This window comes from Artemia franciscana, chromosome 2, assembly GCF_032884065.1.
Source record: "Artemia franciscana chromosome 2, ASM3288406v1, whole genome shotgun sequence".
Taxonomy (NCBI): Eukaryota; Metazoa; Arthropoda; class Branchiopoda; order Anostraca; family Artemiidae; genus Artemia; species Artemia franciscana.
The window spans coordinates 49,449,529-49,466,368 of record NC_088864.1 but is presented as its reverse complement, the minus strand read 5'-3'; the positions used below and the strand labels follow the sequence as shown (position 1 = coordinate 49,466,368).

Below are 16,840 nucleotides of genomic sequence, written 5' to 3'. Positions count from 1 at the left end.
GTTGTGTGGACCCCTCCATGGCTTAAGTGGTGAAATATAAAATGGCACTGATTTTCTAGATAAAACACTAAATTTAAAAAAAATCAATTTAGGTTAAAGATAGATTTAGAGGGTCGTGGAGAAACTAATTTACCTGTCAACAATCCAAATACAGTGCATCATCCATTTAAAAAATAGAGTAAATCAGTTACACGCTGATAAGTTTAGCTTTGATTAATTTTTAAGTTTAGTTTCCAAAAATATTTAGGGTCTATTAGACCTAGGTCGGGAAGTCTGGAAATTGTCCAAATTTTAATTCTATATTGTCATTTTGAGCTCGACAACACCCATGGGCGTAATCAGAGGATGCAAGAGGATATCTACGCCCTTAAACCTCAGATTATTTAAAATATTTGTTGCAAATGAATAATATATTCCAAATGGTACTTAAACATTTTCAGCGTTTGTATGATCATAGTAATCCTTGAATCCAAGCCAATAGCCATAGTGAGATTCAAATCCTCTGTTAGTGGGCAAAAACGGTCTTGAAAAGGATCCTAAATGCCATTTTCCAACTGCTTTTGTTTGATATCCTAGTTCCTTTAAATGTTGAGGAAGGACTATTTCATTGAGCGGTAGCCCATACGGAGACCCAGCTTCGATTACATAGTTCTGCATGCCTTTGAAATAAATATGTATATATAAATTAAAGTTTTACTTTAGAATGCGACACAATCTCAGCTCCGCCAGGAATAATGATTTTAAAAACGCTAAAGAGCTAGACAGGCGTACTGCTTTCCTTTATCAATAATGTCCTAGAGTTTGGCTCTTCTGAAGGAAACACTATATTAACAAATAGATAGTAAGTATCTTTTCATTCCCTAATAGACGCTCTTTCCAAATATAATCATCGCTATTCTGATGGTGCACCCCCCCCCCTTCGTAACGGTCGTAGATATCACCTTAAATAGCATACTTCTGTTGCTGTTATTTTTTTATCTCTTGATGCGCTGTATATCTGTCTTAGCGGGCAGGTATGTGATTGCACGAATATATGATCCCGTCAAAGGATTATGTAATAAATTGAGTAGTAAATTAAAATTGAGTAATTAGTAAGTGTGATAAATTGAATAATAAATCGTATGCAAGAAAATTGAGTTCAACTGGATAAATATTAAACAGTTCGTGGTAACAAACTGTAAATAAGGAGTTTTGATACCAATAGATGCATAAAAAAGAATCAAATTTTAATGCTTATTCTATGTACAAAATTCATCAAGCTTAATAGCAGTGCAGCCATAGGCACTTCCAAAACACACATAGTCCCTACTCTTTTCTTCCACATCGTTAATCACGAAGAAGTTTAACGGCGAACAAGTGTTATCAATTTTTTTCCGGATGCAGATGTTTTTACATAATAGGAAGTGTTAGTTTACTTATGCAAATGTTTTCCTGAAAATTTCTTTAGTTATATTTTTTAAAGACCTAGAAAAAATCCTCAGGGCCTGCCAACCTGTCTTCTTGCAAAAATTGGAAAATACTACATTTTTGTAGATAGGAGCTTGAAACTTCTACATTACGGTTCTCTGATACGCTGAAACGGATGGTGTGATTTTCGTTAAGGTTCTATGACTTTTAGGGGGTATTACCCCTATTTTCTAAAATAAGCCAAATCAGGCCCTTAGGGCCCGATTTGCAGGCCCTAAATGTCACAGGATCTGGTCAGGATTGTAAAAATCAACTCTGAAGTACAAGATCCTACTAAATATCAAATTTCATTAAGATCTAATCACCCAATCGTAAGTTACAAGTACCTCATCTTTTCTAATTTTACCGAATTACCCCCCCCCCCACAACTCCCCCAAAGAGAGCAGATCCGTTTCGGTTATGTCAGTCACGAATCTTGGACTTGTGCTTATTCTTCCCACCAAGTTTCATCCTGATCTCTCCACTCTAAGCGTTTTCCAAGATTTCCGGTTCCCCCCACCCCAACTCCCCCCAATGAAACTGGATCCAATCAGGATTTAAAATCAAAGATCTGAGTTAAGAGATCCTTCTAAATATGAAATTTTATTAAGATTCGATCGCTCCTTCACAAGTTGAGAATACCTCATTTTCTCCGATTATGTCAATCACGTATCTAGGACTTTTACTTCTTTTTCCCGTCAGGTTCATCCCGATCTCTTCACTCTAAGCGATTTCCAAGATTTTAGGTTTCCCCCTCCAACTCCCCCTAATATCAACGGATCCGGTTGGTATTTAAAATAAGAGCTCTGAGACACGATATCCTTCTAAATGTTAAATGATCCTTTCACCCGTTCGACCGATCCCCCGTTCCGATCAACCCTTCGTAAGTTAAAAATACCTCAATTTTTCTAATTTTTCACAATTAACCGTCCCTCCACTCCCCCAGATGGTCGAATCGGGGAAGCAACTATTTCCTAATTGGAAGTGCCTAAACTAACAAAACCGGGACAGACAGACCAACCGACAGAACTTGCGATCGCTATAAGTTAATTGGTAAATACCAAGTGCCATAAGAATAGTGCAGAACAAGTTTACCGACAAAAAATAAATATGCAACAAATTTATCGTAGATAAATCAACATAAAACACTTACATGAAGATAAAATATAAATACAACTATTTTCATGAAGAAAAACAAATCGACATACATTGGCCTTATTTGAAAATTTTGATAGTCTATTGATTCGAAGAACTATACGCATATTGAGCCTCCTGTTTCAGCGACAGTAAAGCCGTAAGGTGGGGCATTCGTTTCTAAAAGGTGCAGGTAATCCAAAAAAATAAACGGTTATCTTGGACATTTATTTTAGCCAAAAAGACTGTCCCATACCAAAGTGTTGTTTTCAGTTATTTTGTGGGGCAGAATAACAATTCTAGCCAATGAAGTCCAGAAAGCTTTTGCGTGGGAATTCCGGGATAGTTAATTGATTTGGAATTATCCAAAATCCATAAGCATATTGAGCCTCGAGTTCTAGAGGCATTAATACAGTAAGGTAGCGCATTCGTAGAAATTTATTTTAGCCAAAAACACTGTCCCGCAGTAAACCGGCGTTTTCAGCAATTTTGATGTTCAAATCAATGATTGTAGCCAATAAAAGTCCAAAAAGATATTGTGTGAAAATTTTTAGATAGTTACTTTAATTGCAATTATCGAAAATCTACACGCATATTGAGCCTCGGGTTTCAAAGGCAGTAATGCCGTATGGTAGCGTATTCGTTTCTAAGAATGCAGGTAGTCTTACAAAATAACGGTTAACATATGCATTTTGTTGAGCCATAAAAGATTGTCCCAGAGCAAATCAGCGTTCTTAGCAATTTTGTGGTGCAAAACAACAATTCTAGCCAAAAGAAGGCCAAAATGCTATTGTTTGAAAATTCTGAGATTGTTAATTCATTTAGAATTATCAAAAAGTTTTAGATACAGTAATAGCGTGCGGTGGGGCATTCGTTTTGAAAGTTGCAGGTAGTCTTACGAAATTAAGGGTTAATATAGAAATTTTCTTAGCCAAAAACTATCCCACGGCAAAGCGGCGTTTTCAGATATTTTGTGGTGCAAAACAACATGGCCAAAAAAAGGCCGAAAAGCAATTGTGTGAAAATTCTGATATAGTTCATTGATTTAGAATTATCGAAAAACTTTATGCATATTCAGCCTTGAGTTTTAGAGGCAGTAATAGCGTATGTTAGCGCATTCGTTTCTAAAGGTGCGGGTACACCTACAAAATAACTGTTATCATAGACATTTATTTTAGCCATAAAAGACTGTCCCATAGCAAAGCGTCGTTTTCAGACATTTTGCAGTGCAATGCAACAATCCTAGCCTGTAGAAGGTGAAAATGCTATTGTGTCAGTATTCTGAGATAGTTAATTGATTTAGAATTAATGAAAAACTATAAGCATATTGAGCCAGGAGTTTCAGAGGCATTAGTGCCTTACGGTATCGTATTTGGTTGTGGGTAGTCCTACAAAATTAACGGTTAACATAGACAATTATTTTAGCCAAAACGACTGTCCGACAGCAAAGTCATACTTTAGGCCATTTGTGGTGCAAAACAACAATTCTAGCCGAAAGAAGTTCAAAAAAGCTATTATGTGAAAATTTTAAGATAGTCAATTGATTTGTTATCGAAAATCTATACGCAAATTGGTCCTTGAGTTTCAGATGCAGTAATGAAGAACTGCAGTGTGTTCGTTTTTTAAAAGGTATAGGTAGCCTTAAAAATAATGTTAATATAGACAGTTATTTTAGCCATTAATGACTCCCACCGCTAAGCGATGTTTTCAGCAAATTTGTCGCGCAAAATAATCTTTCTAACCAAAAGAAGGCCAAAATACTATTGTGTGAAAATTGTGAGATGGTCAATTGATTCGGAACTATAAAAAGTCTATACGCATATCGAACCTTGTGTTTTAGAGAACAATTTTGTTTTGGAGAGCCGTATGGTTGCGCATTCGTTTTTAAAGTGCAAGTAGTCCTACAAAATAACGGTTAATATAAACATTTATTTTAGCCAAAAAGACTGTCCCACAGCAAAGTGTCATTTTCAGCCATTTTGTGGTGCAAAACAACGATTCTAGCCAAAAGAAGGCCAAAATGAAATTGTTTGAACATTCTGAAATTGATTCGGAATCATCAGAAAGACTACACTTAGCCTCCAGAGGCACCAATACTGTACGGTAGCGCATTCGTTTTTAAAATTGCTGTTTGTCCTACAAAATAAACGGCTAACACACACATTTAGTTTAGCCAAAAAGACTGTCCCACAATAAAGTCGCGTTTTCAGTCATTATTTTTACAAAACAACAATTTCAGCCAAAAATGGTCAAAAAGTTATTTTGTGAAAATTCTGGGATAGTTATTTGACTTAGAATTATCCATACACATATTTATCCTCCAGTTGCAGAGAGAGTGATGGCGTACGGTGACACATTCGCTTTTGAATGTGCAGTTTGTCCTACATAATAAATGGTTAACATAGACATTTATTTTAGCGAAGAAGACTGTCCCACAGCAAAGCGGCGTTCCAGCAATTTTGATGTGCAAAACAAAAATTCTAGCCAAAAGACGGCAAAAATGCTATTGTATGAAAATTTTTAGATAGTTAATTCATTTAGAATTATCGAAAATCTATTCGTGCATTGAACCTTGAGTTTTAGAGACAGTAATGCCGTACGGCAGCGCATTCGTTTTTAAAGGTGCAAGTAGTCCTACAAATAAACGGTTAATAGAGGCATTTATTTTAGCCAAAAAGACTGTCCCACGGCAAAGTGGCGTTTCCAGACATTTTTTGGTGCAAAACAACAATTCTAGCCAAAAAAGGCCAAAAAGCTATTGTGTGAAAATTCTGATATAGTCAATTGATTTAGAATTATTGAAAAACTATACGCATATAGAGACTCAAGTTTCAGAGGCAGTAATACCATATGGTAACTCATTTGTTTCAAAAGATTCAGGTAGTCCTACTAAATGACTGTTGTCATAGACAGTTATTTTAGCCATAAAAGACTAAGTAGGCGAAAATGCTATTGTGTCAAAAATGTTGTATGCAAAAATGCCATGCTAATATTGTGAGATAGTTAATAGATTTAGAATTATCGAAAACTATAAGCATATTAAGCCTCAATTTTCAGAGGTAGTAATTCCATACGGTAGTGCATTCGAGGTTGGAGGTAGTCCTACAAAATAAACGGATAATATAGACATTTATTTTAGCCAAAAGACAGTCCCATAGCAAAGCGATGTTTTCAGCCATTTTGAGGTGTAAAAGAAAAATTCTAGTCAAAAGAAGTCCAAAAAAGCTATTGTGTGAAAATTCTGAGATAGCCAATTGATATAGAGTTATCGAAATCCTATAAACATATTGACCCTAGAGTTTCAGAGGCAATAATGCCGTACGGTAGCGCATTCGTTTTTAAAAGGTACATGTAGTCCTGCAAAATAATGGTTAATACAAATTTATTTTAGCCCTAAAAGACTATGTCACAGCAAAGCAATGTTTTCGGCCATTCTAACCAAAAGAAGGCGAAAGTTCTACTGTGTCAAAAATTCTGAGATAGTTAATGGATTTAGAATAATCAAAAATCTATACACATATTGAGCCTTGTGTTTCAGATACAGTAATACCGTATGGTTATTAATTCATTTTTAAAGGTGCAGGTAGTCCTACAAAACAAACGCTTATTACAAATAGATTATTTTAGCCTAACAGTCTCCAACAACAAAGTGGCGTTTTTAGCCATTTTACGGTTAAAAAAACAATTTTAGCCAAAACAAGGCAAATTGTGAGAACATTCTGAGATATTCGATGGATTTAGAGTTATCGAAAAACTATACGTGTATTGACTCTTAAGTTTCATTGGCAGTGATGCCGTATGGTAGCGCATTCGTTTCTAAAGGTGCAGTTAGTCCTATAAAATAACGGTTAAGATAGACACATGTTTTAGCCATAAAACACTGTCCCACAGCAAACCGGCAGTTTCAGCCATTTTGTGGTGCAATACAACAATCCTAAACTAAAGAAGGCCAAAATCATATTTTGTTGAAATTCGGAGATATTTAATTGATTTAGAATTATCAAAAAACTATACACATATTGAGCCTCGAGTTTTAGATGCAGTAATGCCGTACGGTAAATTCGTTTTTGAAGTTGCAGGTAGTCCTACAAAATAAACAGCTAACACAGACATTTATTTTAGTCAAAAAGACTGTCCCACAGCACACATGCATCCATAGCCTTTCTTATAGCAAAAAGTGCAAAATTCTTAATTTTTGCTCACAGGAGCTTTATAAAACCTGAACAAAAGCTTAAATGAAACATTGCCCTCTAGTAACGCCCTCCCTCCTCCGGATTTGCTTGCTAGGATGGGCTAGCCACATATTGTCACGGTGGCGTGAAATACGCGTAGTCTTGGCTCAAAGAAACGCGGCATTTGCGTTATAAACTCAGAAATAACTGAATGTAAAAGTGTGTCTTTTTTCTCGCAGGTGCGTCTAATAGAGCAAGAGAAGCGATCCGTTTTTATTAACACCTCTTAATATGGCTTAAATTTATCTCTAATAATAAGCCCCTCCTCTGGAATTGGTTGCTATGGTTCCCACTTTTCTTTCATTCATGGTTATTTTTGCTGTATTTTACCCTTTCTAAGCTTTTTCACGTTTTGTTTTTTTCGTTTGTTGTGTTTTATTTTTTTTTCTGCATTTAAATAATGCTTGTAAATTTTTGTACAAAAGCCTTAATTCTTTAGATTTTTGTTCAAGGACGAATCTTTAATACGCAATCATTTATGCAATGAAAACCTAAATCCAATTACTGTAACATCTAATTGATTCAGTAGCTAAGTTAACCTGTCTAGGTCACTTCAGAAAATCAATAGCACTGTAACATGCAGGTGTATCTTATACAGCAAAAAATCAATGGCATTGGGATACTTTCTCTCTTATATGGAAAGGCTTGGAAACATGTGAACTGTTTAATCGTTCTAGAATCTGGGCAGGAAATTCTCCTTTGCGTGCCATATTTTATCTTGTAAAGTACTCCCATGAAAGCTCTTAAGCCGAACTGGCCAGACATGACAACAATCAACAAAAAGAGATAAAACTCCACGAAAAAAAAATCTCAAACGAGACTGGGGCCAATAGAGAGAAAAGAGGCGAAAGACTAAAATAACGCGGATACTTCGCCTGTATCTAAACTAGGCGTCGACAGCACAAGATAAAAACAAAAAACACTAAACTAAAAACAAATAAAACCACAACCAATAATAATAAATACAATTGTCGCTACTGATCCACGTAGGGAAAAGAAGCTATTAGAGTTACTTCAATGCGAACATCAAAGCAACTGAGGAAAAATTAACAAAATTGAAACTAAATTAACTATTCTGTTGTGAAATAATCCTCTTTTTGGCTAATATAAAAGCAACTCTTTTTGGTCCAGTAGGTAATCTTGTGCCTTGGTAATTATGTGAAATTTTAATTCCCTTATTGACTATCGGTTCTTTTTTCAGAAGAATATCATAAATTGGGTCAATATTTAAGTTCCCCTTGTCTTTATTTATTGAATGATTAGCACACTAATGTTTCTTTAATTTCTATAGCCTCCCTTGTCCATTGAGAAAATCCTCTATCATTTGAAATAGCTGCAGCCTCATCAAATTGTATAAAATGTTCAGGATGAAAGAACATATGTTCAGGCAGAGCCGAAACAAACGTTTTAGGAGGCTTTCTTAATTATAAGGTTTTTTCTATTGAGTTGCGAAGTTCAATAAATCTTTCAATAAATTGTTGGTGAGTTCTACCAATATAAAACTTTCCACAAGAACAAGGAATTTTATACACCCCACTAACTAAATCTCCCCGGGTTAAATCCTTCCCAGAATTAAGGAAACTACCTAATGGTCTCTAATGGTCCTAATGATCTACCTAATGGTCTCACTGATTGGAAACAAGTATCACATGTTTACTCAAAATTCGGTTAAGTATCTCCCCCCAAAAAGGTACATAAGGTAAAGAAATGAAACTTTTCGGCATATTTAATTCTGTACACTGTGAAACTCCAGTAACCCTATTGTTATGTTTAATGTGTCTATTTTTTATTATTTTATACCGTACGGAATTACTACCTCTGAAACACGAGGCTCAATATGCTCATAGTTTTTCGATAACTCTAAATCAATTAACTATCACCGAATTTTTAAAAGCATAGCATTTTTTGCCTACTTAGTCTTTTATGGCTAAAATAAATGTCTATGACAACAGTCATTCAGTAGGACTACCTGAATCTTTTGAAACAAATGAGTTACCATATGGTATTACTGCCTCTGAAACTCGAAACTCAATATGCGTATAGTTTTTCAATACTTCTAAATCAATTGACTATATCAGAATTTTCACACAATAGCTTTTTGGCCTTTTTGGCTAGAATTGTTGCTTTGCACCACAAGATGTCTGGAAACGCCGCTTTGCCGTGGGAAGTCTTTTTGGCTAAAACAAATGTCTCTATTAACTGTTTATTTTGTAGGACCCCTTGCACCTTTCAAAAAGAATGTGCCACCGTACGGCATTACTGTCTCTAAAACTCAAGGCTCAATGTGCGAATAGATTTTCAATAATTCTAAATGAATTAACTATCTAAGAATTTTCACACAATCGCATTTGGCCTTCTTTTGGCTAGAAATTTGTTTTGTACATCAAAATTGCTGGAACGCCGCTTTGCTGTGGGACAGTCTTTTTGGCAAAAATAAATGTGTATGTCAAGCGTTTATTGTGTAGGACTACCTGCACCTTTAAAAGTGAATGCGTCACCGTAGGCCATCACTGTGTCTGGAACTGGAGTCTCAATATGCGTATCGATTTTCGATAACTCTAAATCAATTGACTATCTTAGAATTTTCGCACAATAACTTTTTTGGGCTTGTTTCGGCTAGAATTGTCGTTCTGAACCACAAATGGCCTAAAACATGACTTTGCTGTGGGACTCTTTTTGGCTAAAATAATTGTCTGTGTTATCCATTAATTTTGTATGACTACCTACAACCGAATGCGATACCGTACGGCATTACTGCCTCTGAACATCGAGGCTCAATATGCTTATAGTTTTTCAATAGTTCTAAGTCAATTAACGATCTCAGAATATTGACAAAATAGCATTTTCGCCTTCTTCAGGCTAAGATTGTTGTATTGAGCCACAAAATGTCTGAAAACGACGCTTTGCTGTGGGACAGTCTTTTATGGCTAAAATAAATGTCTATGATAACAGTTATTTTCTAGGTTTACCTGCACCTTTAGAAACGAATGCGCTACCGTGCGCCATTACTGCCTCTAAAACTCAAGGCTGAATATGCATAAAATTTTTTGATAATTCTAAATCTATGAACTATATCAGAATTTTCCCGCAATAGCTTTTTGGCTATGCTCTTTTGCACCACAAAATATCTGAAAAAGCCGCTTTGCCGTGACAGTTTTTTATCTAAAAAAATTTCCATATTAACCCTTTATTTTGTAAGACTACCTGCATCTTTAAAAACGAATACCCCACCGCATGATATTTCTGTCTCTGAAACTAAAGGGTCATATGTGTATGGATTTTTGATAATTCTAAACGAATTAACTATCTCAGAATTTTCAAGCAATAGCATTTTGGCTTTCTTTTGGCTAGAATTGTTGCTTTGCACCACAAAATTGCTGAAAACGCTGCTTTGCTGTGGGACAGTCTTTTATGGCTCAACAAAATGTGTATGTTAACCGTTATTTTGTAAGACAACCTGCATTCTTAGACACGAATACGCTACCATACGGCACTACTACCTTTGAAAACCGAGGCTCAATATCCGTATAGATCTTCGATTATTCTAAATAAAGTAACTATCTCAAAATTTTCACACAATATTTTTTTGGACTTTTGTTGGCCATAATCGTTGATTTGCACATCAAAATTGCTAAAAACGCCGCTTTGCTGCGGGATAGTCTTTTTGGCTAAAATAAATGTCTATCTTTAACATTATTCTTTAGGACTACCTGTACCTTTAAAAACGAATGCGTCACCGTGCATCATTACTGTCTCTGGAACGCAAGGCTCAATATGCGCATGTATTTTGGAGAAAGTTAAATCAATTAATCATCCCAGAATTTTTGACACAGACGTTTTTGGACTTTTTTGGCTAGATTAGTTATTTTGCACCACAAAATGGCTGAAAACACCACTTTGGCGTGGGACAGTCTTTTTGCTAAAATAAATGTCTATGTTAACCGTATTATTTTTTAGAACTACCTTCACCTTTAGAAACGAATGCCCCACCGTACGGCTTTACTGTCTCTGAACAGGAGGCTCAATATGCGTATAGTTTTTCGAATCAATAGACTATCTCAGAATTTTCAAATGAGGTCAATATGTGTCGATTTGTTTTTCTTCTTGAAACAAGTGGTCTGTTAAGTTTTTTCTTCATGAAACTTGTTATATTTATATTTTATCTTCAAATCAAAACCTTATCAACCTAATCAACCTAAAATCTTGGAAAACGCTTGGAGTGGAGAAGTCCAGATGAAACTTGGTGGCAAAAATAAGCGCAAGTCCTAGATACGTTTTTGACATAATCAGAACGAATCCGATCCCTTTGGGGGAGTTAATTCTGAAAATTAGAAAAAATGAGGTATTTATAAATTACGAAGAAGTGATCAGATCTTAATGACATTTTATATTTAGAAGGACCTCGTAACTCAGATGTTAAATGCCGACCAGATCCAGTGTCATTGGGGAGTTGGGGGACCGGAAATCTTGGAAAACACTTAGAGTGGAGAGATCAAGATGAAACTTGGTTGGCAAAATAAGCAAAAGTCCAAGATGCGTGACTGACATAACCGGAACGTATCCGCTCTCTTTGGGGGGGGGGGGGGTAATTCGGAAAAATTAGAAAAAATGAGGTATTTGTAACTTACGAACGGGTGATCAGATCTTGATAAAATTTAATATTTAGAAGGATCTTGTGCTTTAGAGCTCTTACTTTAAATCCCGTTCAGATCCGGTAACACTGGGAGGAGTTGGAGGGGGAAACCGAAAATCTTAGAAAACGTGTAAATTGAGGTATCTCTATCTTACGAGTGGGTGATCGGATCTTAACGAGACTTAATATATATAGAAAGATCTTATGTCTCAGATGCTCCATTTTCTGTTCGAATTGGATCCGGGGACATGAGGGTTGGAGGGGGGAAACAGAAATCTTGGAAACCGGAAATCTTGGAATACGCTTAGAGTTGAGAGATCGGGATGAAACTTGATGGGAAGAATAAGAACAAGTTCTAGATACGTGATTAACGTAATTGGAACGGATCCTCTCTCTTTGGGGGAGCTGGGGTGGTATTTCCAGTGCTTTGGTGAGTTCGGTGCTTCTGGTCGCGCTAGGTGATGAAAATTGGTAGGCGTGTCAGAGACCTGCACAAATTGACTTGATAACATTAGTATCCCCGATTCGACCATCTGGGAGGCTGGAGGGAGAGGAAAATTGAAAAAAGGAGGTATTTTTAACTTACGAATGGGTGATCAGATTTTAATGAATTTTGATATTTAGAAGGACCTCGTGTCTCAGAGCTCAGATTTTAAATCCGACCGGCATTAAGCTTCTAATTTTCCTTTTAAGTCCATCTATTGATCCTTATTCTAGATTTTTCTAGAGCATATGCCATATGAGTTCTTGGCTCTTCCGACCTCTCACAAGTGCCATTTGAGCTCTTAGCTTTTGTTTTATCACTTCGCGAAACATGTTGTACGTTGATTATTTCTTCCTGAAACCTGTTGCACAAAAAAAAATTTCCGTGAAAACTGTTCTATTTTTAGTTTTTCTTCATGAAACTTGTTGTACGTCTGTTCAAAACTTGTTGTTCATGAAACTTATAATATGAAAAAAACTTCGTTTTCTTAAAGAGTTAAAGAGGCTGCGTCCCAAAGTCGAACCTTAAAACGTACAGGAATTAGGAGAGGCAGTTGGGGGGCTGCTGCCCCCCAAACCCCCCGCTTTTAAAGACTCTTTTGTACAGGTTTTTTGTTGTGGGGGGACTTCATTGTTGCTAATTACTAGTTTCGGCGCAATGGTTCTCCTGTCCTCTTGTGTTTAACATTTTTCGAAGTTATTCCATTATTCATTCATTTCAATTTTTTGTTAATTAAAAGAGGGCCTTTCCGAAGCCAAGAGCGGGGGATTAGGGGGCGGTAGCCCCCCACAACAAAAAACCTGTACAAAAGAATCTTTAAAAGCGGCGGGTTTGGGGGGCGGCAGCCCCCCAACTGCCTCTCCTAATTCCTGTACGTTTTAAGGTTCGACTTTGGGACGCAGCCTCTAACTATTTAAGAAAACGAAGTTTTTTTTCATATTATTTCTGTACGTTTTTCTACAATCCATGGTGGATATAATTTAATAATTCATGTACTCCTCGTACAGGAATTAGGACTGCCTCTCCTAATTCCTGTACGTTTTAAGGTTCGACTTTGGGACGCAGCCTCTTTAACTCTTTAAGAAAACGAAGTTTTTTTCATATTTTGTGAAAAAAAACCGCCCGATAAGGGACTTGAACCCTTGACCTTAGGATTAAAAGTCCCACGCGAAACTTTCGGCCAGATTTTCCTCATGAAGGAAAAGTCGGAGGGGGATGAATTTGGCAGGTTTCTTAGTTGGAGCTCGGGCTACGAAATGCATCCCTCCCCATCCCTCTGCGACCACTGGAACCGAAGGTCGCTTAACATTGTCGCGGTTCGCCTCTTTAAAGAGGCACGTGTGTGCCTCCTTGATTTTATATTTATAATCTTCTTCGTTAAGCATGTTGCATGTCGGGTTTGTTTTTGTTCGTTAAACTTGTTGTCTGCTGATTTATTGTTCGTGAAACATAATATATGTTAATTTTTTCCTCGTGAAACTTGTTTCATTCTGATTTATCTAAAACTTTCTGCATATTGTTTTTGCTCTTGGGAACCCCCGCTTTTAACTGAAGAAGAAAATACTTGGGGTGTTACGTAATAAGAGTGCGCACGTGGGATGTTACGTAATGACGATGCACACGTGAGATGTTACATAATACTTTGAGACATTTTTTCTTCGAGATTTCATTGTCTTTCAATGAGGGAAACCTTATATTCCAACTATTTTTGCACACTTTAGGAATCGAAAGAGATTTCTACTCAACGGAATGAAGTGCTAGACAACTGGACCAAGAAAGCCTTTCTAATATTATGATTTGGGGAATACTTTCTAATGGAAACGTTTCCATGAAGCTATGAATTACCTGTTCACTGCGTCTCGAATAATTGACATGCGAAGGAGAAAATCAGTTACTGGAAATTTGTTATACTTGACGTACATCTGCTTATTAAGTAATGCTTTCGAGGGTACAATTATTTCCTTATTTTTTTAAAACTATACCTGGTTTTATGATTTTGCTCTTGTCTTTGGCCTTAATTCATGTCTTTGGCTGCATAATAGAAATTCATGTTTAGGTTCATATATTTATATAGCCAGTGACGACGGAGACTAATAAGAACAAGTTTGCATGGTGGTTCTGAACAAAAATCGAGGCATAACAAAGTATTTTTTCCAATAAAAATGGAAATTAGAAATCTGTCTAGAATCTTGATGGCCCTTTTTTCTCGACAAATTCACATAATATTGGTGAAAGCTGCACAAAAAGAAACTCCATTTAATCCAGAAGGGGGTTAGCTCTTGCCTTCTGGACCTGAGCTTAGAAATAGTGAGGGATGGTTCAAACACTAATAATTATATTCTCGGGAAATGTTTTACGTCCCTAGCCTCCCTCTCAAATTCAGCGTCTATTGTTTTGAATCAATGATATATGTTTCAGCAATCTTTTCTTTCTGAAATCATTTTGGATTTTCAAAGATGTTTTTTTTTTTATTGCATGCCACATCTGACGTAGATACACTGATGACTTGGACAGTTCGTTTTAAGTTCTTTTCAAGACAACTGAGTCTCCTTTTCAACGAGTTTAAGATCATAAGTATTCACGAGAGAAATCATTCTGGTGTCACTTTCCCTTTCCTCACTTTCTTGGGGCTGTCACATTAACTTGGGATGCAGGAGTTACGAGGGGGCCTGATGCTATCGAATTACACGAGAACTACAGGTACAAGAACACATGTGTGATCCATTAGAAAAAAAGCTGGACACGTACGAGGTATACTGGTGCAGATTCACAAAAATGCAGGGGGAGAGAAAAGAATCTTCTGGGTGGGTGAAGACGGTAATTACCTTCTCTGCCCATCCTCCCCGAGTCGGCGCAACTGACACTGTGAAGGCCAAGGGGACCTGATGCTATTGAATTACACGAAAATTACAGGTACAAGAACACGAGTGTAATCCATTAGAAAAATGCCTTTTGTACTGAGCTGGACACGAACGAGGTACACTGGTGCAGATTCACAAAAATATAGGGAGAAGGAAAAAGATTTTTTGGGTGGGTGGAGACGGTAATTACCTTCTCTGCCCATCCTCCCCCAGAGGCAGATCTATAGAAAAAATTCTTGGGGGGCCACAGGACCAAGAGCACCGATACATTTCAAGCTTAATGATAGGGGGGTGTAGATAACACTTGTCGCACCAGTTCGTTTGTCTGAATCTGGTTGGTGCTGATGTAAAATGACAAAGAAACTTCTTCGAAAGCCAATAATATTTTCCTATAGCAGTAAAATACGTATCAAACAGTTCGTGGTAACAAACTGTAGTAAGGAGCGACCCGGCTCAATAGTAACCAAAACTCTAAAAAATTGAATTTTGATATCAATAGCTACATCAAAAGAATCGCATTTTAATGCTGATTTTAAATATATAAGTTTCATCAAGTTTAATCTTACCCATCAAAAGTTACGAGCCTGAGAAAATTTGCCTTATTTAGGAAAATAGGGGGAAACACCCCCTAAAAGTCATAGGATCTTAACGAAAATGACACCATCAGATTCAGCGTATCAGACAACACTACTGTAGAAGTTTCAAGCTCCTATCTACAAAAATGTGGAATTTTGTATTTTTTGCCAGAAGACAAATCACGGGTGCGTGTTTATTTGTTTGTTGTTTTTTTTCCAGGGGTCATCGTATCGACCAAGTGGTCCTAGAATGTCGCAAGAGGGCTCATTCTAACGGAAATGAAAAGTTCTAGTGCCCTTTTTAAGTGACCAAAAAATTGGAGGGCGTCTAGGCCCCCTCCCGCGCTCATTTTTTTTCCCAAAGTCAACGGACCAAATTTTGAGATAGCCATTTTGTTCAGCATAGTCGAAAACCATAATAACTATGTCTTTGGGGATGACTTACTCCCCCACAATCCCTGGGGGAGGGGCTGCAAGTTACAAACTTTGACCAGTGTTTACATATAGCAATGGTTATTGGGAAGTGTACAGACGTTTTCAGGGGGATTTTATTTTGTTTGAGGGTGGGGCTGAGGAGAGGGGGATATGTTGGAGGATCTTTCCTTGGAGGAATCTGTCATGGGGGAAGAAAAATGCAATGACAAGGGCGCAGGATTCTCTACCATTACTATAAGAAAACAATGAAAAATAAACATGAAAAGTTTTTTCAAATGAAAGGAAGAAGTAGCATTGAAACTTAAAACGAACAGAGATTATTACGCATATGAGGGGTTCTAAAAATACTTTAGCATAAAGAGCGAGGTATTTAGGAGGAGATAAATACCTTGCTCTTTATGCTAAAGTATTTTTAGTAATTTTAACTATTTATTCTACGGCCTTTCTGATTCAGGGGTCATTCTTAAAGAATTGGGACAAAACTTACGATTTAGTGTAAAGAGCGAGGTATTAACGAGGGTACAAACCCCCTCGTATACATAATAAAAATATAAGGCTATGAAAGTTTGTTACGTAAGTTAATTCTTAAGTTACGTATATTTTTTGCTAATAAAAACGTTCGTTAAAAATTAAAAGTTCTAGTTGCCTTTTTAAGTAACCGAAAAATTGGAGGGCAACTAGGCCTCCTTCTCCACCCCTTATTTCTCAAAATCGTCTGATCAAAACTAAGAGAAAGCCATTTAGCCAAAAAAAGAATTAATATACAAATTTCATTTAAGAGAGTTTAGTTTTGGAGAGCCAAAACCAAACATGCATTAATTCAAAAACGTTCAGAAATTAAATAAAAAAAAAACTAATTTTTTTAGCTGAAAGTAAGGAGCGACATTAAAACTTAAAACGAACAGAAATTACTCCGTATATGAAATGAGTTGTCCCTTCCGCAATCCCTCGCTCTATACGCTAAAGTTTGACTCTTTGCCACAATTCTACTTTTTAAACAATTAAAAGCTTGCAGAAAAATATTTGCAGCAATCAAAGAG

General features: G+C 36.6%; 1 protein-coding gene across 2 annotated transcripts in view; it reads right to left on the bottom strand.

The window, feature by feature from the left end:
* The window catches only part of LOC136043121 (arylsulfatase B-like), a 43,697-nt gene that overhangs the window by 16,703 nt on the left and 10,154 nt on the right, over positions 1-16,840 (bottom strand). Inside the window, exon 3 of one of the 2 annotated variants that reach the window (XM_065728063.1) lies at positions 433-659. The exons of the other annotated variant lie outside the window; for it this stretch is intronic. Coding sequence (XP_065584135.1) covers positions 433-659 — 227 coding nt within the window. The remainder of the gene's footprint in view (positions 1-432; positions 660-16,840) is intronic. 2 annotated transcript variants of the gene reach the window in all.